Consider the following 24,703-nt stretch of genomic DNA (forward strand, 5'->3'; position numbering starts at 1 on the left):
GGAACTGAAGCCAATTCTTTCTGGAAGAAAATCGACAGGGCCGAAATTTGAACCTTAATGGACCCCAATTTGAGGCCCATAGACAATCCTGTTTGCAGGAAATGTAGGAATCGACCCAGTTGAAATTCCTCCGTGGGGGCCTTCCTGGCCTCACACCACGCAACATATTTTCTCCAAATGCGGTGATAATGTTGTGCAGTCACCTCCTTCCTGAATGCCTTTTTTCCTTAGAATTCGGCGTTCAACCGCCATGCCGTCAAACGCAGCCGCGGTAAGTCTTGGAATAGACACGGTCCCTGCTGAAGCAGGTCCCGTCTTAGAGGTAGAGGCCACGGATCCTCCGTGAGCATCTCTTGAAGTTCCGGGTACCAAGTTCTTCTTGGCCAATCCGGAGCCACTAGTATCGTTCTTACTCCCTTTTGCCGTATAATTCTCAGTACTTTTGGTATGAGAGGCAGAGGAGGGAACACATACACTGACTGGAACACCCACGGTGTTACCAGAGCGTCCACAGCTATTGCCTGAGGATCTCTTGACCTGGCGCAATACCTGTCCAGTTTTTTGTTGAGGCGGGACGCCATCATATCCACCATTGGTTTTTCCCAACGGTTCACAATCATGTGGAAGACTTCTGGATGAAGTCCCCACTCTCCCGGGTGTAGATCGTGTCTGCTGAGGAAGTCTGCTTCCCAGTTGTCCACTCCCGGAATGAATACTGCTGACAGTGCTATCACATGATCTTCCGCCCAGCGAAGAATCCTTGCAGCTTCTGCCATTGCTGTCCTGCTTCTTGTGCCGCCCTGTCTGTTTACGTGGGCGACTGCCGTGATGTTGTCCGACTGGATCAACACCGGCTGACCCTGAAGCAGGGGTTTTGCCAGACTTAGAGCATTGTAAATCGCTCTTAGCTCCAGTATATTTATGTGAAGAGACATCTCCAGGCTTGACCATACTCCCTGGAAGTTTCTTCCCTGTGTGACCGCTCCCCAGCCTCTCAGACTGGCATCCGTGGTCACCAGGACCCAGTCCTGTATGCCGAATCTGCGGCCCTCTAACAGATGAGCACTCTGCAACCACCACAGAAGAGACACCCTTGTCCGTGGCGATAAGGTTATCCGCTGATGCATCTGCAGATGCGATCCGGACCATTTGTCCAGCAGATCCCACTGAAAAGTTCGTGCATGGAATCTGCCGAATGGAATCGCTTCGTAAGAAGCCACCATCTTTCCCAGGACTCTTGTGCATTGATGCACAGACACTGTCCCTGGTTTTAGGAGGTTCCTGACAAGTTCGGATAACTCCCTGGCTTTCTCCTCCGGAAGAAACACCTTTTTCTGAACCGTGTCCAGAATCATTCCCAGGAACAGCAGACGTGTCGTCGGGGTCAACTGAGATTTTGGAAAATTCAGAATCCACCCGTGTTGTTGCAGCACTAGTTGGGTTAGTGCTACTCCGTCTTCCAGCTGTTCTCTGGACCTTGCCCTTATCAGGAGATCGTCCAAGTAAGGGATAATTAATACGCCTCTTCTTCGTAGAAGGATCATCATTTCGGCCATTACCTTGGTAAAGACCCGAGGTGCCGTGGACAATCCAAACGGCAGCGTCTGAAACTGATAATGACAGTTTTGCACCACGAACCTGAGGTACCCTTGATGTGAAGGGCAAATTGGGACATGCAGGTAAGCATCCTTTATGTCCAGGGACACCATAAAGTCCCCTTCTTCCAGATTCGCTATCACTGCTCTGAGTGACTCCATCTTGAACTTGAATTTTTGTATGTACAGGTTCAAAGATTTCAGATTTAGAATAGGTCTTACCGAGCCGTCCGGCTTCGGTACCACAAATAGCGTGGAGTAATACCCCTTTCCCTGTTGTAGGAGGGGTACCTTGACTATCACCTGCTGAGAAAACAGCTTGTGAATGGCTTCCAATACCGTCGCCCTGTCTGAGGGAGATGTTGGCAAAGCAGACTTTAGGAACCGGCGAGGGGGAGACTTCTCGAATTCCAACCTGTAACCCTGAGATACTACCTGCAGAATCCAGGGGTCCACCTGTGAGCAAGCCCACTGTGCGCTGAAATTCTTGAGTCGACCCCCCACCGCTCCTGAGTCCGCTTGTAAGGCCCCAGCGTCATGCTGAGGACTTTGCAGAACCCTGGGAGGGCTTCTGTTCCTGGGCAGGGGCTGCTTGCTGCCCTCTCTTACCCCTTCCTCTGCCCCGAGGCAGATATGACTGTCCTTTTGTCCGCTTGTTCTTATAGGACCGAAAGGACTGCGGCTGAAAAGACGGTGTCTTTTTCTGTTGGGAGGGGGTCTGAGGTAAAAAAGTGGATTTTCCGGCAGTTGCCGTGGCCACCAGATCCGATAGACCGACGCCAAATAATTCCTCCCCTTTATACGGCAATACTTCCATATGTCGTTTGGAATCCGCATCACCTGACCACTGTCGCGTCCATAAACTCCTTCTGGCAGATATGGACATCGCATTTACTCTCGATGCCAGAGTGCAAATATCTCTCTGCGCATCTCGCATATAAAGGAAAGCATCCTTTAATTGCTCTATAGTCAATAAAATACTGTCCCTATCCAGGGTATCAATATTTTCAGTCAGGGAATCCAACCAGACGACCCCAGCACTGCACATCCAGGCTGAGGCGATGGCTGGTCGCAGTATAACACCAGTATGTGTGTATATACTTTTTAGGGTAGTTTCCAGTCTCCTATCCGCTGGATCCCTGAGGGCGGCCGTATCAGGAGACGGTAACGCCACTTGTTTTGATAAGCGTGTGAGCGCCTTATCCACCCTAGGGGGTGTTTCCCAGCGCGCCCTAACCTCTGGCGGGAAAGGGTATAATGCTAATAACTTTTTTGAAATTAGCATTTTTCTATCTGGGTTAACCCACGCTTCATCACATACATCATTTAATTCCTCTGATTCAGGAAAAACTACAGGTAGTTTTTTCACCCCCCACATAATACCCCTTTTTGTGGTACTTGCAGTATCAGAGATATGCAAAGCCTCCTTCATTGCCGTGATCATATAACGTGTGGCCCTACTTGAAAATACGTTTGTTTCATCACCGTCGACACTAGATTCAGTGTCTGTGTCTGGGTCTGTGTCGACCGACTGAGGTAAAGGGCGCTTTACAGCCCCTGACGGTGTCTGAGACGCCTGGGCAGGTACTAACTGGTTTGCCGGCCGTCTCATGTCGTCAACTGATTTTTGTAATGTGCTGACATTATCACGTAATTCCATAAACAAAGCCATCCATTCCGGTGTCGACTCCCTGGGGGGTGACATCACCATTATCGGCAATTGCTCTGCCTCCACGCCAACATCGTCCTCATACATGTCGACACACACGTACCGACACACAGCAGACACACAGGGAATGCTCTTATCGAAGACAGGACCCTACTAGCCCTTTGGGGAGACAGAGGGAGAGTTTGCCAGCACACACCCAAGCGCTATAATATATATGGGAACAACCTTATATAAGTGTTGTTCCTTATAGCAGCTTAAATATATCCAATATATCGCCAAAAAATGCCCCCCCTCTCTGTTTTACCCTGTTTCTGTAGTGCAGTGCAGGGGAGAGTCCTGGGAGCCTTCCTCACAGCGGAGCTGAGCAGGAAAATGGCGCTGTGTGCTGAGGAGAATAAGCCCCGCCCCCTATTTCGGCGGGCTTTCCTCCCGTAGTTTTAGATAACTGGCATGGGTTAAATACATACATATAGCCTTAATGGCTATATGTGATGTATTCTTTTGCCATAAGGTATTAAAATATTGCTGCCCAGGGTGCCCCCAGCAGCGCCCTGCACCCTCCGTGACCGCTTGGTGTGAAGTGTGTGACAACAATGGCGCACAGCTGCAGTGCTGTGCGCTACCTTCATGAAGACTGAAGAGCCTTCTGCCGCCTGTTTCCGGACCTTCAATCTTCAGCATCTGTAAGGGGGGTCGGCGGCGTGGCTCCGGGACGAACCCCAGGGTGAGACCTGTGTTCCGACTCCCTCTGGAGCTAATGGTGTCCAGTAGCCTAAGAATCCAATCCATCCTGCACGCAGGTGAGTTGAAATTCTCTCCCCTAAGTCCCTCGATGCAGTGAGCCTGTTGCCAGCAGGACTCACTGAAAATAAAAAACCTAAAAAACTTTTTCTAAGCAGCTCTTTAAGAGAGCCACCTAGATTGCACCCTGCTCGGACGGGCACAAAAACCTAACTGAGGCTTGGAGGAGGGTCATAGGGGGAGGAGCCAGTACACACCACCTAATCCTAAAGCTTTATTTTTGTGCCCTGTCTCCTGCGGAGCCGCTATTCCCCATGGTCCTGACGGAGTCCCCAGCATCCACTTAGGACGTTAGAGAAATAAAGGGTGTGTGACTTGTAAGGTACAGGGACCAGTGAGGAAATCGGCCACTGAAGAGATAGCAGCAGTTATCAATTAACTTAATTGAATGGTGTCACAGAATGGGAGGAGAGGTGCCCCCCTTCAGAACAGGAGCCTGGCGGCAGATGCCTCCGTTGCCTCCCAGAGTTACGCCTCTGGTTAGCACCTATACTGTCAGGAGAAAGCCTGTCATCTTAACAGCAGTGTTTGCCCAGGGTAAAGCAATTTACTGAGGCCACTACCCACCCTTTCATGGGAATTAATAAAAAAAACCTCATAACATAGAAACACAGAATTTGACAGCAGGTAAAAACCATTTAGCCACTAGCCTCACAAAGGGGGTGCGGCCCGCCGAGGGTTGACACCATAATGCTGGCTCCTGCTCAGTGACAGGGTGCTGCACTGTAACATTATGTGCAGCCAGAGCCGGCCCTAACCAATATGATGCCCTAGGCAAGATTTTGGCTGGTGCCCCCTAGCACCACCGCTGGTTCTGCCTCTGATCTTGCACCTCTTTCCCAGCACCATCACCCCTCACCCATAGCAGTCCTTGTACCCCCTGTATTTTAAATAGGAACAGTTCGCACATTTGACGCACAGCCCAAAAAGGGGCATCTTCTTGCTGGGAAGGAGCATGGCCACACAATAGTAACCCCAATTCCAATTACGCCACACAGTACTGCAACTTTATTCACATTTTATCTTGCGATAGTGTCCATAATTCATATTACATCCCACAGTAGTATCACTTTACCTTATAAACGTTACTCCTCACAGTAGAGCCCCTTATTCACGTTACATCACACTGAATTGCTCCTTATTCACATTACACCACACCTTATTGCTCTTTATTCACATTAGACGACACAGTAGTGCCATTTCTATATGCAGCGCCACATAGTAGAGCACCTTATACACATAATGCCACACATTAGTAATGTATTTATATACAATTCCACACAGTAATGCCCCTTACACATATAAGACACATTAATGTCCTTATAAACATAATGCACGTTACACATTATGACAACCTTTATTAATGCCCTTTTACACATAATGTCCCTTACACATAAGCCGCACATTATTAATGCCCTTATACACATAATGACACACATAGTGCCCCCTACACATTTGCTGCACATTATTAGTGCCCCTATACACATAATGACACACATACAGTAGTACCCTGTTACACATGTGCCGCACATTATTAATGCCCTTATACACATAATAACACAGTACTCCTTACACATATGTTGCACATTATTAATGCATTTTTACATGACACACATAATGCTCCTTACACATATTCCGAACACTACTGCACAACCAACCCACTCACATGCACACAGCACTCACACTTCCACTAACACTGTGACCTCTGCCTCTGCTTGGATACAGATGTGTCCTCACAAATCTTGCCTCAATGCTAACGTCGAGCACCTTTTTTTAATGAAAATACATCTTATTTGCATTACTATGTGGCTAGGATGCACAAGCAGCTTCTGCTGATTAAACTGATGTGCAGCATGCCTATATTCTGTGTGAGACTGTGGCTGTATCTGCATATGAAATGCTACATACAGAATATAGGCATGCCGCATATCATTTTAATCAGCAAAAGCTGATGATGCCCCTAGGTATATCAAATGCCCTAGGCAATTGCCTAGTTTGTCTATGCCTATGGCCGGCTCTGTGTGCAGCACTCGGCTTCTGTCACTGTGTAGGAGTCAGCACTGCACTCCGCGGGGGTCAGCTTGCAGCTCCCGAACCCTCCAGAGTGACGAAAATGGGGGTCAGGATGCAAAGCTCCACCCCTCATGTGAAGCTCCACCCCTTCACGTGAAGCCCCACCCCTTAATGCAGTGCCGTACCAGATGTCACTACAGTAAGTGATGCCTCTGCATTCAGCCCATCTAGTCTGCCCACGTACACACTACGGATAATTTTAGTTGGGAGCCAAATAGCCTACCAGTAGATTTTTGGATTGTGGGAGGAAACCCATGCAAGCATGGGGAGAATATATAAACTCCACACAGGCCATGGTGGGATTCGAACCCATGACCTCAGTGCTGTGAGGCAGTAATGCAAACACATACACCATCCTTACTGCCCAAATATGGCCCTCCTCCAGTTCTGCACCCTCTTCTTCACATGCTTCCACACAGTGGATGGTTGTCAGCACTCTAATTGGTGGATAGCTCCAGCCATTCACTGACTGGCTGAGGCTGGGAGGCAGGTAGAGAATGCAGCTTCACAGCTCTGATTGTTTGAATAAGAGAGGGGACAAAATGTATGACCATATGGCATACAGGTACAGTAAGAAAACATTTCTGCCATCTGAGATGGCTGCAACCCCTCCCGCCCATCTGTCTATACAGCCGTTTGTGCAACACACATGTTCCTAAAGTGTCCTTCCACCCAAAATTGAATTTTCATAATATCAGACATTATACCATATCAGTAAGGTATACAGTACTTGCCTGGAGCCCAATATACATTGTGGTTTGGTGGAGTTTTATACATGTCAAGTGTTGCCATGTAGGCACCTGCTCTTTGCTGCTATCTGAAAAAAAGACCAGAGCGATAGACATTGTGGGAGTCTATTTTCTGGTCTTATGTCAGACAGTCAGCATTTTGGGTTTCCAGTTGCCTCTCTGCCATCTCCCATTGGATGTCTGAGCTCTCTCTGAAGCTCAACATGGCCAAATTTAAACTCATTGTCTTCCCTCCTCCCCATCTCTCTATCACTGTTGATAGCCAGGGCCGTCTTAACAGCAATGTAGGCCCCTGGGCACAGCAATGCACTGGGCCCCCTACCCATCCTCCAGCGGTAGGGGTGGGTGGGGGGTGCTATCAGTGCAGCTTTGATGTCCCGCGGGTGGTAGGGGGTGTTCTATCTTCCGCTCAGCATGTAGGACCTGGAACAGTAATTTCTGCTAATTACTCCTTTACTGCACAGATGGGGCTAAACTGTAGAAGGGGGCAGTGGGCTGAATGAAGAAACCCTGGTACATGACTTCCACAGTGGTATTGGGTGTTTAATACATAGGAGAGGGGTGGATAGTGGAGTGGGCTTATAATTTATCATTTTCCGGTGGGAGGGCAGCTTGCTTGACTGCAGATATCTCAAGTTCCTGAAAATATATTTCTTAGCTTTGAATGGGATTAAAAAAAACTAGAGAGTCCCACCTTTCAGAAGGTTCTGGGGACTTGAGGATCAGAGTTCAGGAGCCAAAGCAAGTCACCAATGAAAATCTAAAGCTGCTTATTAGGCGTGTGGAGCTGGAGCAGGGACCAGCTGCTTGAAGGCTGATATCTATGTTTCTGGGAATAGTAGAGACAAGCTGCCAGTGTCCACCAAAGGGGGAGAGTCGCAGATTTTGGCTTATACCCTCAGAAATACTCTTAAGTCAGACAAAACCCAAGATATCAGGCTGGGAAGAGCAATTAACAGGCTTGGTTGGGGACCACTGCTTTCAAGTCAGATATCTCCGGTTCCCCAGGGCCGTTTTTCAAAAATCTGGTACCCCTGGAAATAGGGGACCCTCAGCTATCAGCCTAGGGCCCTTATACTCCTGGGGCCCTTGGGCAAGAGCCAATTGAGCCCATATAAAAAGATGGCCCTGTTGACAGCACCACTATTTCCCGTTTCCCAACTGTACTGCTTGGGTATAATTTTGACTCCTCCCTTTCCTTCATCCCCCACATTCAATCTCTTGCTCAATCCTGTCGTTTCTAGCTCTGCAGCGCTAACATTAGACTGTTCCTCTCTCAGGATGCTACTAAACTACTCACTGATCATTTCTTGGCTTGACTACTGCAACCTTCTCCATACTGGCCTTCCCCACCCCCAGCTTGCTCCCCTCCATCTGTTCTCAACCCTGCAGCTAGACTTATCTTCCTCTCCCACCACTTCCTCCTCTGCACTGGCTCCACTTCCCCTGCAGAATCCTCTTCAAACTCCTCACCCTCACATACAGGGACCACTCTAACTCCACTGCTCGCTACATCTCCAGTCTCTTCTCTTCTCTACTCCCCTTCTGCATCCACACGCCACTGCATTTCCATAGTTCAAAACCGTATTGTAGCTCAATATCTGTCAGCTGTCTCAACAGTTCTGTTGTTTACTTCTTTACCTCAGTAACTGATGCAAAACGGGTTCCCTTGAGTACAGATTTGACATTAGGGAAAAGAAAGAAGTCACATGGTATGCTATGTCTGGCGTATGCAGAGGATGTTCTAGCGCTGCAATCTGTTTCTTGGCCAAAACTGCTTCACAGAGTGAGCTGTGTGGGCCGGGGTGCTGTTCTGATGAAGGATGAAACCATTTTGCCACAATTTTGGTCTCTTTCTTCTGATTCTTTCCCACAAACTAGAACATTTTTGTAGTAATGCTGATTCACTGTTGCGTCTTTTGGTACCCGGTTTTCCAATATAACCCCCTTGATACCCTTAGGCCCTCATTCCGAGTTGATCGGTCGCAAGGCGAATTTAGCAGAGTTACACACGCTAAGCCGCCGCCTACTGGGAGTGAATCTTAGCTTCTTAAAATTGCGACCGATGTATTCGCAATAATGCGATTACTAACTACTTAGCAGTTTCAGAGTAGCTCCAGACTTACTCTGCCTGTGCGATCATTTCAGTGCTTGTCGTTCCTGGTTGACGTCACAAACACACCCAGCGTTCGCCCAGGCACTCCCACCGTTTCTCCGGCCACTCCTGCGTTTTTTCCGGAAACGGTAGCGTTTTCAGCCACACGCCCCTGAAACGCCGTGTTTCCGCCCAGTAACACCCATTTCCTGTCAATCACATTACGATCGCCGGAGCGAAGAAAAAGCCGTGAGTAAAATTACTTTCTTCATAGTAAAGTTACTTGGCGCAGTCGCAGTGCGAACATTGCGCATGCGTACTAAGCGGATTTTCACTGCGATGCGATGAAAAATACCGAGCGAACAACTCGGAATGAGGGCCTTGGTACCTTGATATGCTTTGACGTGCTTTCTACATTCTTGATGATGGTGTTTTCCAGTGCATGGACTGGCATTTTTTTCTCAGGATCGTACTGGAAGATCCATGTTTCATCACAGGTAACAACTTAATCTAAAAAAATGTGAATCCGTCTGAATTTGTTTCAAAATGTCTGTACAAATTCTCTTTTGATTTTCTTTCTTCTCAGCAGTGTGAAGCCTTGGAACCATCTTAGCACAAACTTTTGTCATGTTAAGATTTTGATACAAAACTTGCCTAACAGTTTCTTTATCATTTCTCCTATCATTTGGAGTCGACGGTCAATTCAAACAGTTTTTTCAAGTTTTTTTTCCAAATTTTCATTTGTTTTTGATGTGCAAGGCCTTCTGGGATGTTCATCATCTTTCACAACCTCACAACCGTCACTAAATACATGACCGTTACTAAATCCTTTGTACCACTCAAACAAATGTGCACAGGACATACAATATGCCTCATAAGCCTCGTCAGCAAACAGAAAAATTTGGTGGGCGTTTTGTTCAATTCAACGAAACATTTTAATGGAACACATTGCTCTACTTTTGAACTAAGCAGTTTTAAGCTGCATGGAAAAAAACAACTTCTCCAAACGCTGTGTGACAGCAAACTATCTGTGCGAGAGAAGTGAAGCTTCACACAGTATGGTTTATTTTTTACAAGTACAGTCTTATTATTTAATAGCCTCACCTCATACACAGCTTTCCACCACAACACAGTGGCAGTGGCATATCCGTCATGCGTCAAACCCCTTCATTTATGGGTGTACCCTGCACCCTTGGTTGTACTGACCTGTGGGAGAAAGTTCCATTGCACTAGTCATATATGCCTTCCCTACACTCCCATTGTCACTTGTATTCCCCTAACATTCTGAATTTTGGGCGTACACAATAAGCTCTGATTTTTTCCGCCTTGGCGAAAAAACGTAGCTTTTCGATATTTTTAGGGTGAATAGGGATTCCCCCTATACAATAGCATGGCCAAATTTTCACCTAGGCGAAAAATGCGGCAGTGGTTAAAAACACGTGGATTGGTGAAACTACGTGTCTATTGAAAACACTGGCCATTTGCACCGATTTTTAGGCATTTTTCGCCAATGCCTTTTCACGTAAAAAAAGTTGAAAAGGCGTTGGCGAAAATGCCTTCAAAACGAACGAAAACTGCCCACAATTAAATACTCAGTGGGGCGAACTCATTAATTGGAGCTGATTGTTACCCCCCCTTAGTACATGTGGATGGATGGGCAAGCACTTCTAATGCACACAGGCACACTACAGTCATAAAATCTTCCTGTGCAGATCCAGTGTATGTGGGTTTTCAAGCAGATCTTGCCTAATTGCCCTCTGAATATTCCCCGAAGCCCCAAAAATGAAAGGGCACAATTCCAAGTTTACCCCATTATCTTTCACTGTGCCTTTTCAAATATTAAGATATCAAAACCACTAGTTTAGATTTGTGACTTTACATTGCACTAGGGCTAACACATGAGCTACTCTAGTAAGGACTATGCTAGTTCGACCAATATCCAAATGAATGTAATAGCAAATGGGAAAACTGGCTTATTAACATGCAGACATCTTCTACAATGATTTCATAAACTCATAAAGGGACTAGTCAGTACAGTGTCTGCGGCTACTCTGACCCGCTCTATACCCCCTCCCACAGCTGTGCCCTTCCCCCACCCTCAGCTCTCGACTCCAACCCTATTCTGTTCCTCCCCCCACCCTCCTCTATATATCAGTACATGCATCTGTAATACCTGCCCCCTCTGGGTCCTGTGCCCCCTCACCACACTGTCGTGCCCACCCCCTGCCCAGTGCCTTGCACCCCCCTCCACAACCGCTCTACGTACAGTGTTCGCTCCCCAGTCAGTCCTAATCCCCAATGCTCAGTCCCATGCTGCCCGTTCTGTTCTGCCCCCATACTTACCACCTTCCCAGCAGTGTGTTCCTCCTCTACTCCTGGCTCCTGTTAGTTTAAGCCTTCCATCCTGTCTCCCAGCAGTGGGAGCCGTTGGGGGCACGAGTATGTTAGAGATGGGCCGAGGTTGGCCAAACCCAATTATTATAGGGATAAGTAAATGCAGATTTTGTAGTGTACTTGCTTTACGTAAACAAACCCGAAAATTAATAAAATGAAAATATAAGATTTCGGATTCAAGTGACCATTGTCAGAATACTAAGACAGCACATGACTTTATGAAATGGACACTTGCATGCTACCAAACAATAGAAGACCAGTAACTCACTAAGGCACAGAAGATCCAAGCATAAAGACTAACAATACACCAGTCTGATTAAAACATACAGTAACACTCTTTTTTTGTTTTGTTTTTTGGCGAAGATAGGGGCTACAGTTTCAAGTAGACAATTGTTTAAACTTTTGGTACTATTTCACCGTTGATGCTGCATATGTTAAAAGTGTTCATCTTAATAATAACACTGGATTATTTTCATCAACAGAGATGACTGATAGCATATGATTCTTTACAGTAAGAGCAGTAAGGTTATTGAGTCAATAAAACAATGAAATACTAAGCAGTCTCTCTTCGCTTTACTCTATGAACTTGGTCTTACCTGAGCCATTTATTATGTGTTTTCCATAGTCATTATGGAACTTAGCCTGGAGAGAGTATTCCTTCTGTAAAAAGAGCAAACATTGTATACATTGAGTACTTTTCAGTTCACATAAAATTATACTTGAGAGAGATTATTATTATTTGCATTGTGTGGTCTTCTTCAGTGAAGAATATAAATTATACCTGTCACCCAGAATACAATTGTCTGACTCATATATGCACATAAATCATAGTTGCTGTTTGTGCAGGGAATGCTTACTTTCTCTGCTATTCCTCTCTATTGTAATACTGTATGTATCCTCTTCCAAGATTCAGCAATGTCAAAAGCAGGATGTACTGTAGTTATAATGTTGACACTTTTAATCTCAACATTCATAATGTCGACAGTTATGTTGAAATTGTTGAAATGTTGACATTGAAAAAGTCGGCAAGTGCAGGATGTCAACATTTTCACAGTGTCAATTTCTGAAATGTTGACATTCTGCACAGACTGGGGGGGAGGGTTAGTCTACTAGAGGGGAGGGTTAGGGTTAGGCATTAGGGGGAGGGTAAGGGCTAGGCACTCTGAGGAGGGTTAAGGTTAGTGGTTAGGATTATCAATACTCTCTCCGTCGGAAACTGGAAGACATTGCTGGAGCCGTAATAGACCACCAGGGACGTTTATCCGATATTCTAATCATGTCGACATTTCATCAGTGTCGACATGATGAATATTGATGTGGTCACATACCCATGTAGCCACGCTCATTGTGGCTACATCTGTACTCATGTTGACATTATGAATATCGACAAAATATACTGTACCACATCCTTAATATCTGCAGTCAGCAGTGCATTAAGGGGGACATTTACTAAACAGTGATAAGACCAGAGAAGTGAGCCAGTCGAGAAGTTGCCCCATCAACCAATCAGCAGCTCTGTATCATTTTAAAGTATGCAAATTATAGATGTTACTTCAGTGCTGATTGATTGCCATGGGCAACTTCTCCACTGGCTCACTTCTCCGCTATTATCACTGCTTAGTAAATGTTCCCCTTAGTTTTGAATCACTGCTTCTCAGTGATACAAATATGGATACAGCCATTAATTATCAGTAGTTATTTTCCCAGTGATCCTGAGCAGTACAGTATGTCACTGTTTTGTGGCCCCCTATTTTAGGTTAACATGAAATGTGCATGCACCCCAGACGTCCACTTATGCATAGAATTGTTTAAGCTGGCAGGGGTCTTCGGCAGCTTAAAGAACCGTAACTAGACATTTTGGTGCCCTGTGCCAGAAAGAGAATTGGCCTTTCCAAAAAGGAACATGAAGCACATGCCTCGTGGGGAAGAGGCATGACAAAATTGATCACAATGAAAGCCCATGTTATGATGCCCCTTCCCACATTATATATATATATATATATATATATATATATAATAATGTGGAATAAAGGCGGCACTCAGACAGACTTCATAGGCAAAATGAAAAGGTCAGCTTTATTCGACCGACATGTTTCGGGGCTCAACCCCTTCCTCAGGGCCTCAACAACCCTAGCTGAACCACAGATGATACATATATACACCAACATTAACAAACAATCAGAAAACCCTAATGTGACTCACCTGCTCAGCGGCGCCGTCCTGACCGTCCGGACGCTCGGCAGCGCTCCCATGTCACCCGTCCGTGACGTCATCAAGCTGAGCCTGGAGTCCGTCACCATGGCAACTCCAAGGCCCTCTCGTTCGCCGCTAGGGGCTGTACTCTGGGTCTCACGCTGCCGGCCCGTGACGTCATCCGGCGGCGCGTCGCAGGGCAGTGACTAAGCAACCTATAATACAAAAGTGAAAAAGACATAACATTGAAAAACAAAAAAAAAAATAGCTATTACTTACAACTCCATGCACAAAGTAGATCAATCCCAGCCTAGATGAAATGACAATATAAAATATGTAAGCATGGGACCGCAGGTAGAATTTATACAGGAGAAAGCGTCACTAGAACTAACTAAAACAATGTAACAATGGTGACACTTTTATTAGTCATACTAGTTGGAATGACAATTACAAATGGTGGTCTGAGTTGAATAAAGTTAACTGGCTAACCCTATGGGGGCTAGATTAAAGAAAACACTGTAGACCAAGGTTTTCATTCAGACCCCGAGGGGATAGTGTGCCCAGCTTATGAATCCACCTGGATTCACGTTGTAGAAGGGCTCGATCCCTGTCTCCCCCTCTTATCATTTTAGGAACGTGATCAATAAGGATGGCTCGAATACTGGCCACCCCATGTTTAAACGCCAGACAGTGGCGAGCGAAAGGTTGATCACTACTGCCTTTCTCAAAGGCTTTTTTTATTGCGCTTCTATGTAGCGCTATACGTTCCCGAAACTGGCGTACGGTACCGCCTTACTTGTACCTCTACCCATATAGTGTATTTATTGACCTGTACGTGCGGCCTTGCTTATGTTGGCAAGACCGTACGCTAGTTTCAGGAACGTATGTCGCTACATAGAAGCGCAATAAAAAAAGCCTTTGAGAAAGGCAGTAGTGATCAACCTTTCGCTCGCCACTGTCTGGCGTTTAAACATGGGGTGGCCAGTATTCGAGCCATCCTTATTGATCACGTTCCTAAAATGATGAGAGGGGGAGACAGGGATCGAGCCCTTCTACAACGTGAATCCAGGTGGATTCATAAGCTGGGCACACTATCCCCTCGGGGTCTGAATGAAAACCTTGGTCTACAGTGTTTTCTTTAATCTAGCCCCCATAGGGTTAGCCAGTTAACTTTATTCAACTCAGACCACCATTTGTAATTGTCATTCCAACTAGTATGACTAATAAGAGTGTCACCATTGTTACATTGTTTTAGTTAGTTCTAGTGACGCTTTCTCCTGTATAAATTCTACCTGCGGTCCCATGCTTACATATTTTATATTGTCATTTCATCTAGGCTGGGATTGATCTACTTTGTGCATGGAGTTGTAATAGCTATTTTTTTTTGTTTTTCAATGTTATGTCTTTTTCACTTTTGTATTTTAGGTTGCTTAGTTACCGCCCTGCGATGCGCCGCCGGATGACGTCACGGGCCGGCAGCGTGAGACCCGGAGTATAGCCCCTAGCGGCGAACGAGAGGGCCTTGGAGTTGCCATGGTGACGGACTCCAGGCTCAGCTTGATGACGTCACGGACGGGCGTCATGGGAGCGCTGCCGAGCGTCCGGACGGTCAGGACGGCGCCGCTGAGCAGGTGAGTCACATTAGGGTTTTCTGATTGTTTGTTAATGTTGGTGTATATATGTATCATCTGTGGTTCAGCTAGGGTTGCTGAGGCCCTGAGGAAGGGGTTGAGCCCTGAAACATGTCGGTCGAATAAAGCTGACCTTTTCATTTTGCCTATGAAGTCTGTCTGAGTGCCGCCTTTATTCCACATTATTACATGGAGGATTTGTTCCCCTGGGAAGGCACCGCAGCATATACACAGTTTTAGACGGGTGCCGGGACTTTTGCAAGTGTATATATATATATATATATATATATGTTGTAACACTGTAAGGGTACAAGGTGCCGTTTCCTGGGGTAAATGGCAGCACGCAGCAGCTGAGGAACCACACAAGTCCAGTTTCCGGTACAACTGGCCCCAGCCAGGTTTATTATACAGAAAATAAAACAAACACCAAAAGAAAATACCTTGCCTGTCCGGCACTAACTAAACACAAGATGTTCCTAACTATCACTAAACAAAAACACAGAGCTCTCCAGTAAACACTGTATAGCTCACTTGTATCAGGAAGCGTGCTTCTCTCACAGAGATCCTGCAGTCTTCCCAGGCAGTTTGCACACATTAATTAGGCTAGAAGCCCTATAAGACTCTTGCACAGCTGAAAGCCCTGATTAGCCCTCTGTGAGGCCAAAGATCCGAACTGGGCCCAATGTCTGGAACTCGCCCTATGTCTCTCTCAGGGCCCTTATCCAGCTTTTCCAGCAAACTGAAAAGGTTCTAACAAAACAAAAGCATTTTCCTAGAAGTTTTCATTTTCTAAAACATGTAAGACAAGAACCTGGGACAAACATACCTGCCCTCAAACACTATCCCAGTGTTCCTGTCACAATATATATATATATATATATATATATATATATACACATTTAAAGAACACAGCAAGAAAATGGATTTAGACACAAATCCTCTTGATGCCACATTCATGTGCTTAACTTGAGAGCTCGCTGTTAGTTACAATACCCTTTATTAAATAACACATTTCAATAAACTGCCATACCCAGGATTTAAACCCATAACCTGCTGCATTCCAGTCAAACACCCTACTCATTGAGCTATTTGATCCTGCATAAAACCTGTGAGATTTCTAACTTTATGAAGTACTTTGCCAAACAATAATCAGCATTGTATTTGAGCAGATGTATGTAGTGTGCAGCATAGACATGCGTTGATGTAAATGGCTCAGGAGGCACTGGCTAGTACCAGAGCCAGATTTACCTACAATTTTTGAGCCTAAGGGTTCCTGTGGGCATTATACACAGATGCAGCAGTATATATATACTGCTGAAAATTTGCAGAGTTTTGATCAGAGATGTGCAGAACAGATAGGCAGGGGAGGCACTGCCTCACCTTGTCATATACTTTTTACTCCAGAGTTTTGACTATAAAAATGATTAGAATAATATAAAGACATTTCTATTATATTCTTTGTATTTTTCACATACTTTTTCTAGTCAAAACTCTGGCTTATACGTTAGTATGACAGGAAATGCTCTGCCGCACCTGCCTCACCTCACTGCACGTCACAGGTGTGCACCCACACATATAATCCCTTGCAGTAACACATTACATAGCTCTGCTCAGCTGCAATGCTGATAATTTTTCACAAAGCACAAGGTAAGCTTCAAATAGTTAGAATTCTCTAGCCTAGCGTTCTCTAGCTTTCTATGCAAGGGCAGATACAGTAGCTCAATGAATAGAGTGTCTGACTACAATGCCAAGGACTATAGGTTTGGATCCCGGGTATGTCACCATCTTCAAATGTAATAAAGGACAGTGTGACTGAATAACAAAGAGCTCTCAACTTAAGTTCATAAATGTTGTATACATTAGGTATTAGCGACAGAAGGGGTGGGGGTAGGAGATGGGTGGTCAGGGATGCTGAGCTTCAAAACCGGGGGAAGCTGCAAGTGACAGTAATTAAAAGATAATTGACAAGTGCTGCCAACAGCGCCCCCCCTACCCTGCAGTGCTATGTGCGGTGGCACTCTGCACATACCTAGTTACGGCCCTGCTTTTCAGCTTCATTGGTTCTTACTACCAGCCAGGCCTAGTTAATGTCAACTCAGGATGACATTATCTAGTAGCAATAAGCTTTGCTTGACAAATTGCCAGATTCTGCTATCCCAATAGAGGTCTATTGGAAAGACACTGGTAAATGCAGTGCCAGATTAAGGTTCACATGGGCCTGCAGCTGAAATTTATGAAGGGCCTATTGTGTGCCTCGGAAGGAGGTGGGAGAAGCTCTGCGGTGGTGTGACTAGATTTGATAATAATATGTGTCTAAATAGGGGGTGTGGCCTGTGCCATGAGTGTGGCTATCTCCATGAAGATCATAGCTAGGGTTTACCTTCAACCACTTAATAGTTAACTATAACAAGAAAAAGTTTGTAACCACCATATAGTACAGAGCATCAGTGACTGCCATATCCTGAAGGGAGCATTGCAGTGACCACCATATAATACAGAGAGCTGTATCAACATGCACAGAAGTAGAAATGGGATCAATGATAGGGCAAAACAGAGCAGATGTGGAAAGATTAGAAAGTATTTGGCAATATAGGTGGTCATTCCGAGTTGTTCGCTCATTGCCGATTTTCGCTATGCTGTGATTTGTTGCTAAATGCGCATGCACATGGTACGCAGCGCGCATGCGCTTAGTTATTTAACTAAAAACGTAGCAGTTTTACTGTTGTCTGTGCAGCGCTTTTCAGTCGCACTGCTGATCGGTGAGTGATTGACAGGAAAGGGGCGTTTCTGGGTGGTAACTGAGCGTTTTCCGGGAGTGTGCTAAAAAACGCAGGCGTGTCAGGGAAAACCGCAGGAGTGGCTGGAGAAACGGGGGGGGGGGGGGGGGCTGGCCGAACGCGGGGTGTGTTTGTGACGTCAAACCAGGAACTAAACGGACCGAGCTGATCGCAATCTAGGAGTAGGTCTGGAGCTACTCAGAAACTGCAAGAAAATATTTAGTAGCAATTCTGCTACTCTTTCGTTCGCTATTCTGCTAAGCTAAGATACACTCCCAGAGGGCGGCGGCCTAGCGTTTGCAATGCTGCTAAAATCAGCTAGCGAGCGAACAACTCGGAATGACCACCATAGAGCAGACAGGGAACTGAGGGCTCCTGGGACACACTTACCGTCACAGACACCACTTACTGACACAGATTCCACTTACTGACACACACACACACACACACACACACACACACACACACACCTTACTGACACATAATGACACACCTTACTGACAAACACATTTATTGATACAGACACCACTTACTGACAGATACCCATTACAGACACAGACATTCTTAATGACAGATACCCCTTACTGACACAAATACAACTTACTGACACAAACACACAGGCACAAACACACCTTACTGACAGATACCCCTTACTTACTCAGACACCCCTTACTAAAACATATTCCACTTACTGACACATATGCACTGACACAGACACACTCACTAGCATATACACACTTACTGACACAACCACGTTTACTGACACAAACAGCCCTTACTGACAGATACCACTTACTGACACAGACACCCTTACTGACACACTTACTGACACAGACACCCCTTACAGATACCACTTACTAACAGACACCCCTTACAGATTCCTCTTACTGAAAAACATACTGACAGTCACATTTACTGAAAATGACACACTGACACACACACTTATTGACACACATACCCCTTACTGACACACATGACAGACACCACTTACTAACACAGATACCATTTACTGAGACAGACACCACTTAATGATCGATACCCCTTATTGACACACACATATACTGACTCAGACATCACTTACTGACACACACAACACAGATAAACTTACTGAGACAGACACCACTTAAATATGGGAGAGGAGACTTGTTATCCACATACCACCCCACTCCCATCTACTCCAAAACAGCAACTCTTGAACTCAATACAGAATCATACATATTATCAGGAGTTAATTATTAAACTTCACACTGTGCTCTCCATCTTCCTTACAGTCCAGGTGAATGCTCCCTTCCAGCTCCTCTTCACTGACATTCCTCCCACTCTGATCCCATCCTCTCCTCCTTCACTCACACTCCAGCTTCTCCTCTCCCCCATCCCTCACACTCCGGCCCCTCCTCTCCTCCATCCCTCACACTCCGGCCACTCCTCTCCTCCATCCCTCACACTCCAGCTCCTCCTCTCCCCCATCCCTCACACTCCGGCCCCTTCTCTCCTCCATCCCTCACACTCCGGCCACTCCTCTCCTCCATCACTCTGCTCCATCCCTCACACTCCGCCCCTCCTCTCCTCCATCACTCTGCTCCATCCATCACACTCTGGCCCCTCTTCTCCTCCATCATTCTGCTCCATCCCTCACATTCTGGCCCATCTTCTCCTCCATCATTCTGCTCCATCCCTCACATTCTGGCCCATCTTCTCCTCCATCACTCTGCTCATCCCTCACACTCTGGCACCTCCTCTCCTCCATCACATGCTCCCCCCCCCCCTGCCACTCTGATCCCCTTCTCTCCACCATCACTCTGCTCCATCCCTCACACTCCAGCCCCTCCTCTCCTCCATCACTCTGCTCCATCCCTCACACTCCAGCCCCTCCTCTCCTCCATCACTCTGCTCCATCCCTCACACTCCGGCCCCTCTTCTCCTCCATCATTCTGCTCCATCCCTCACATTCTAGCCCCTCTTCTCCTCCATCATTCTGCTCCATCCCTCACATTCTAGCCCATCTTCTCCTCCATCATTCTGCTCCATCCCTCACATTCTAGCCCATCTTCTCCTCCATCACTCTGCTCATCCCTAAAACTCTGGCACCTCCTCTCCTCCATCACTCTGCTCCATCCCTCACACTCCGGTGCCTCCTCTCCTCCACATCACTCTGTTCCATCCATCACACTCTGGCCCCTCTTCTCCTCCATCATTCTGCTCCATCCCTCACATTCTGGCCCCTCTTCTCCTCCATCATTCTGCTCCATCCCTCACATTCTAGCCCATCTTCTCCTCCATCACTCTGCTCATCCCTAAAACTCTGGCACCTCCTCTCCTCCATCACATGCTCCTTCCCCCCACTCTGATCCCCTTCTCTCCTCCATCACTCTGCTCCATCCCTCACATTCTGGCCCAACTTCGCCTCCATTACCCACCTTACTTTACAGCCGCAGCGCTCAGTAAATGTCAGAGAGAGCAGATCTGTAGTATTGCAGCTGCTCCTCCTCACATGTATCCATGCCTGCCCCCTCTACTCCTGCAGGCTGCACAGCCAGTGTGACACATAAGGGAAATAACAAAATTATGCTCCTTGAAAACCATTCTTTCAAAGTCTGCCAGAATGTTAATACTGGTTATATTACATAAGCCGACTCTGGAAACACAAATTAGGTAAATACACATACCCTCCAACTGTACCTTTTTGGCATATACCTTTTTTATGGTCTGTTCCTGCCAAAAAGGACTTTGTACCAATTTTTGACTCTCCAAATTAACATAGAAAGTATTGGAAAGGGGTCGTTGTCATGCCCCTTTTACCCATGGCCACTTCCCTTTCCTAATTTGTACCGCTTTTCATGTGTAAAATGTTGGAGGGTATGAATACATTAACTCTGGCCTCTCTGTGGTAATTCACTTTTTCTATGCCCAGGCATCGTACAGGTGAGCAGTTTATGACTATTTCAACTACAAGTGTTGGGGTGGGGAGTAAATATCAATCCATATCCTGCGCTCCCCACCATCATACACAGCACACACTCCTCACACTGTGGTGTATTTTCTAGAGATGAGCGGGTTCGGTTTCTCTGAATCCGAACCCGCCAGAACTTCATGTTTTTTTTCACGGGTCCGAGCGACTCGGATCTTCCCGCCTTGCTCGGTTAACCCGAGCGCGCCCGAACGTCATCATGACGCTGTCGGATTCTCGCGAGGCTCGGATTCTATCGCGAGACTCGGATTCTATATAAGGAGCCCGCGTCGCCGCCATTTTCACACGTGCATTGAGATTGATAGGGAGAGGACGTGGCTGGCGTCCTCTCCGTTTAGAATTAGAATAGATTAGAGAGACACTTGATTTACTAATTTTGGGGAGCATTAGGAGTACTCAGTAGTGTACAGTGCAGAGTTTTGCTGATAGTGACCAGTGACCACCACTTTTATTTATAATCCGTTCTCTGCCTGAAAAAAGCGATACACAGCACACAGTGACTCAGTCACATACCATATCTGTGTGCACTGCTCAGGCTCAGGCCAGTGTGCTGCATCATCTATTATCTATATATATTATATATATCTGTCTGACTGCTCAGCTCACACAGCTTATAATTGTGGGGGAGACTGGGGAGCACTACTGCAGTGCCAGTTATAGGTTATAGCAGGAGCCAGGAGTACATAATATATTATATAGTGAGTGACCACCAGACACACAGTGCAGTTTATTTAATATATCCGTTCTCTGCCTGAAAAAAGCGATACACACAGTGACTCAGTCAGTCACATACCATATCTGTGTGCACTGCTCAGGCTCAGGCCAGAGTGCTGCATCATCTATATATATATTATATATCTGTCTGACTGCTCAGCTCACACAGCTTATAATTGTGGGGGAGACTGGGGAGCACTACTGCAGTGCCAGTTATAGGTTATAGCAGGAGCCAGGAGTACATAATATTATATTAAAATTAAACAGTGCACACTTTTGCTGCAGGAGTGCCACTGCCAGTGTGACTAGTGACCAGTGACCTGACCACCAGTATATAATATTAGTAGTATACTATCTCTTTATCAACCAGTCTATATTAGCAGCAGACACAGTACAGTGCGGTAGTTCACGGCTGTGGCTACCTCTGTGTCGGCACTCGGCAGCCCGTCCATAATTGTATATACCACCTAACCGTGGTTTTTTTTTCTTTCTTTATACATACATACTAGTTACGAGTATACTATCTCTTTATCAACCAGTCTATATATTAGCAGCAGACACAGTACAGTGCGGTAGTTCACGGCTGTGGCTACCTCTGTGTCGGCACTCGGCAGCCCGTCCATAATTGTATATACCACCTAACCGTGTTTTTTTTTTCTTTCTTTATACATACATACTAGTTACGAGTATACTATCTCTTTATCAACCAGTCTATATATTAGCAGCAGACACAGTACAGTGCGGTAGTTCACGGCTGTGGCTACCTCTGTGTCGGCACTCGGCAGCCCGTCCATAATTGTATATACCACCTAACCGTGGTTTTTTTTTCTTTCTTTATACATACATACTAGTTACGAGTGTACTATCTCTTTATCAACCAGTCTATATATTAGCAGCAGACACAGTACAGTGCGGTAGTTCACGGCTGTGGCTACCTCTGTGTCGGCACTCGGCAGCCCGTCCATAATTGTATATACCACCTAACCGTGGTTTTTTTTTCTTTCTTTATACATACATACTAGTTACGAGTATACTATCTCTTTATCAACCAGTCTATATATTAGCAGCAGACACAGTACAGTGCGGTAGTTCACGGCTGTGGCTACCTCTGTGTCGGCACTCGGCAGCCCGTCCATAATTGTATATACCACCTAACCGTGGTTTTTTTTTCTTTCTTTATACATACATACTAGTTACGAGTATACTATCTCTTTATCAACCAGTCTATATATTAGCAGCAGACACAGTACAGTGCGGTAGTTCACGGCTGTGGCTACCTCTGTGTCGGCACTCGGCAGCCCGTCCATAATTGTATACTAGTATCCAATCCATCCATCTCCATTGTTTACCTGAGGTGCCTTTTAGTTGTGCCTATTAAAATATGGAGAACAAAAATGTTGAGGTTCCAAAATTAGGGAAAGATCAAGATCCACTTCCACCTCGTGCTGAAGCTGCTGCCACTAGTCATGGCCGAGACGATGAAATGCCAGCAACGTCGTCTGCCAAGGCCGATGCCCAATGTCATAGTACAGAGCATGTCAAATCCAAAACACCAAATATCAGTAAAAAGCCTCTTTTTTTCTTTGCGTCATGTGCTGTTTGGGGAGGGTTTTTTGGAAGGGACATCCTGCGTGACACTGCAGTGCCACTCCTAGATGGGCCCGGTGTTTGTGTCGGCCACTAGGGTCGCTAATCTTACTCACACAGCTACCTCATTGCGCCTCTTTTTTTCTTTGCGTCATGTGCTGTTTGGGGAGGGTTTTTTGGAAGGGACATCCTGCGTGACACTGCAGTGCCACTCCTAGATGGGCCCGGTGTTTGTGTCGGCCACTAGGGTCGCTAATCTTACTCACACAGCTACCTCATTGCGCCTCTTTTTTTCTTTGCATCATGTGCTGTTTGGGGAGGGTTTTTTGGAAGGGCCATCCTGCGTGACACTGCAGTGCCACTCCTAGATGGGCCCGGTGTTTGTGTCGGCCACTAGGGTCGCTAATCTTACTCACACAGCTACCTCATTGCGCCTCTTTTTTTCTTTGCGTCATGTGCTGTTTGGGGAGGGTTTTTTGGAAGGGCCATCCTGCGTGACACTGCAGTGCCACTCCTAGATGGGCCCGGTGTTTGTGTCGGCCACTAGGGTCGCTAATCTTACTCACACAGCTACCTCATTGCGCCTCTTTTTTTCTTTGCGTCATGTGCTGTTTGGGGAGGGTTTTTTGGAAGGGACATCCTGCGTGACACTGCAGTGCCACTCCTAGATGGGCCCGGTGTTTGTGTCGGCCACTAGGGTCGCTAATCTTACTCACACAGCTACCTCATTGCGCCTCTTTTTTTCTTTGCGTCATGTGCTGTTTGGGGAGGGTTTTTTGGAAGGGACATCCTGCGTGACACTGCAGTGCCACTCCTAGATGGGCCCGGTGTTTGTGTCGGCCACTAGGGTCGCTTATCTTACTCACACAGCGACCTCGGTGCAAATTTTAGGACTAAAAATAATATTGTGAGGTGTGAGGTATTCAGAATAGACTGAAAATGAGTGTAAATTATGGTTTTTGAGGTTAATAATACTTTGGGATCAAAATGACCCCCAAATTCTATGATTTAAGCTGTTTTTTAGTGTTTTTTGAAAAACACACCCGAATCCGACAAAAAAAATTCGGTGAGGTTTTGCCAAAACGCGTTCGAACCCAAAACACGGCCGCGGAACCGAACCCAAAACCAAAACACAAAACCCGAAAAATTTCAGGCGCTCATCTCTAGTATTTTCCTGCTCAGTGCAGAGAAGGAGAAGACAGGAGAGTGGGAGGAGTGTCTGGAGGAATCCCAGGCTGCCCCTGAGCTAGAAATGAGTCCAACACAGCCCAGAACAGATGTTCAGCTGACGACTGGGTCACAGGTCTGTGCCCTCCATACTATGAAGCTCTGTGCCTGGGAGGCTAATTCCATATGGCGAGAAGAAAATTTGACAAGCAGCAGCGTTAGTTAAAGTGGGGCTATTGTTACCTATCACCGACCTTGAACAATAACAATGGTTCTACATTGTATTATTA

At 46.2% G+C, this 24,703-nt stretch overlaps 1 protein-coding gene across 1 annotated transcript in view; it reads right to left on the reverse strand.

Moving 5' to 3' along the window:
* FAM107A (family with sequence similarity 107 member A) overlaps positions 1 to 24,703 on the reverse strand; it is a 555,305-nt gene that overhangs the window by 240,970 nt on the left and 289,632 nt on the right. The window contains exon 2 of the mRNA XM_063940886.1: positions 11,973 to 12,036. Within this exon, the coding sequence (XP_063796956.1) occupies positions 11,973 to 12,036 (64 nt within the window). The remainder of the gene's footprint in view (positions 1 to 11,972; positions 12,037 to 24,703) is intronic.

The sequence above is a fragment of the Pseudophryne corroboree genome, chromosome 9 (genome assembly GCF_028390025.1).
Source record: "Pseudophryne corroboree isolate aPseCor3 chromosome 9, aPseCor3.hap2, whole genome shotgun sequence".
NCBI classification, from domain to species: domain Eukaryota; kingdom Metazoa; phylum Chordata; class Amphibia; order Anura; family Myobatrachidae; genus Pseudophryne; species Pseudophryne corroboree.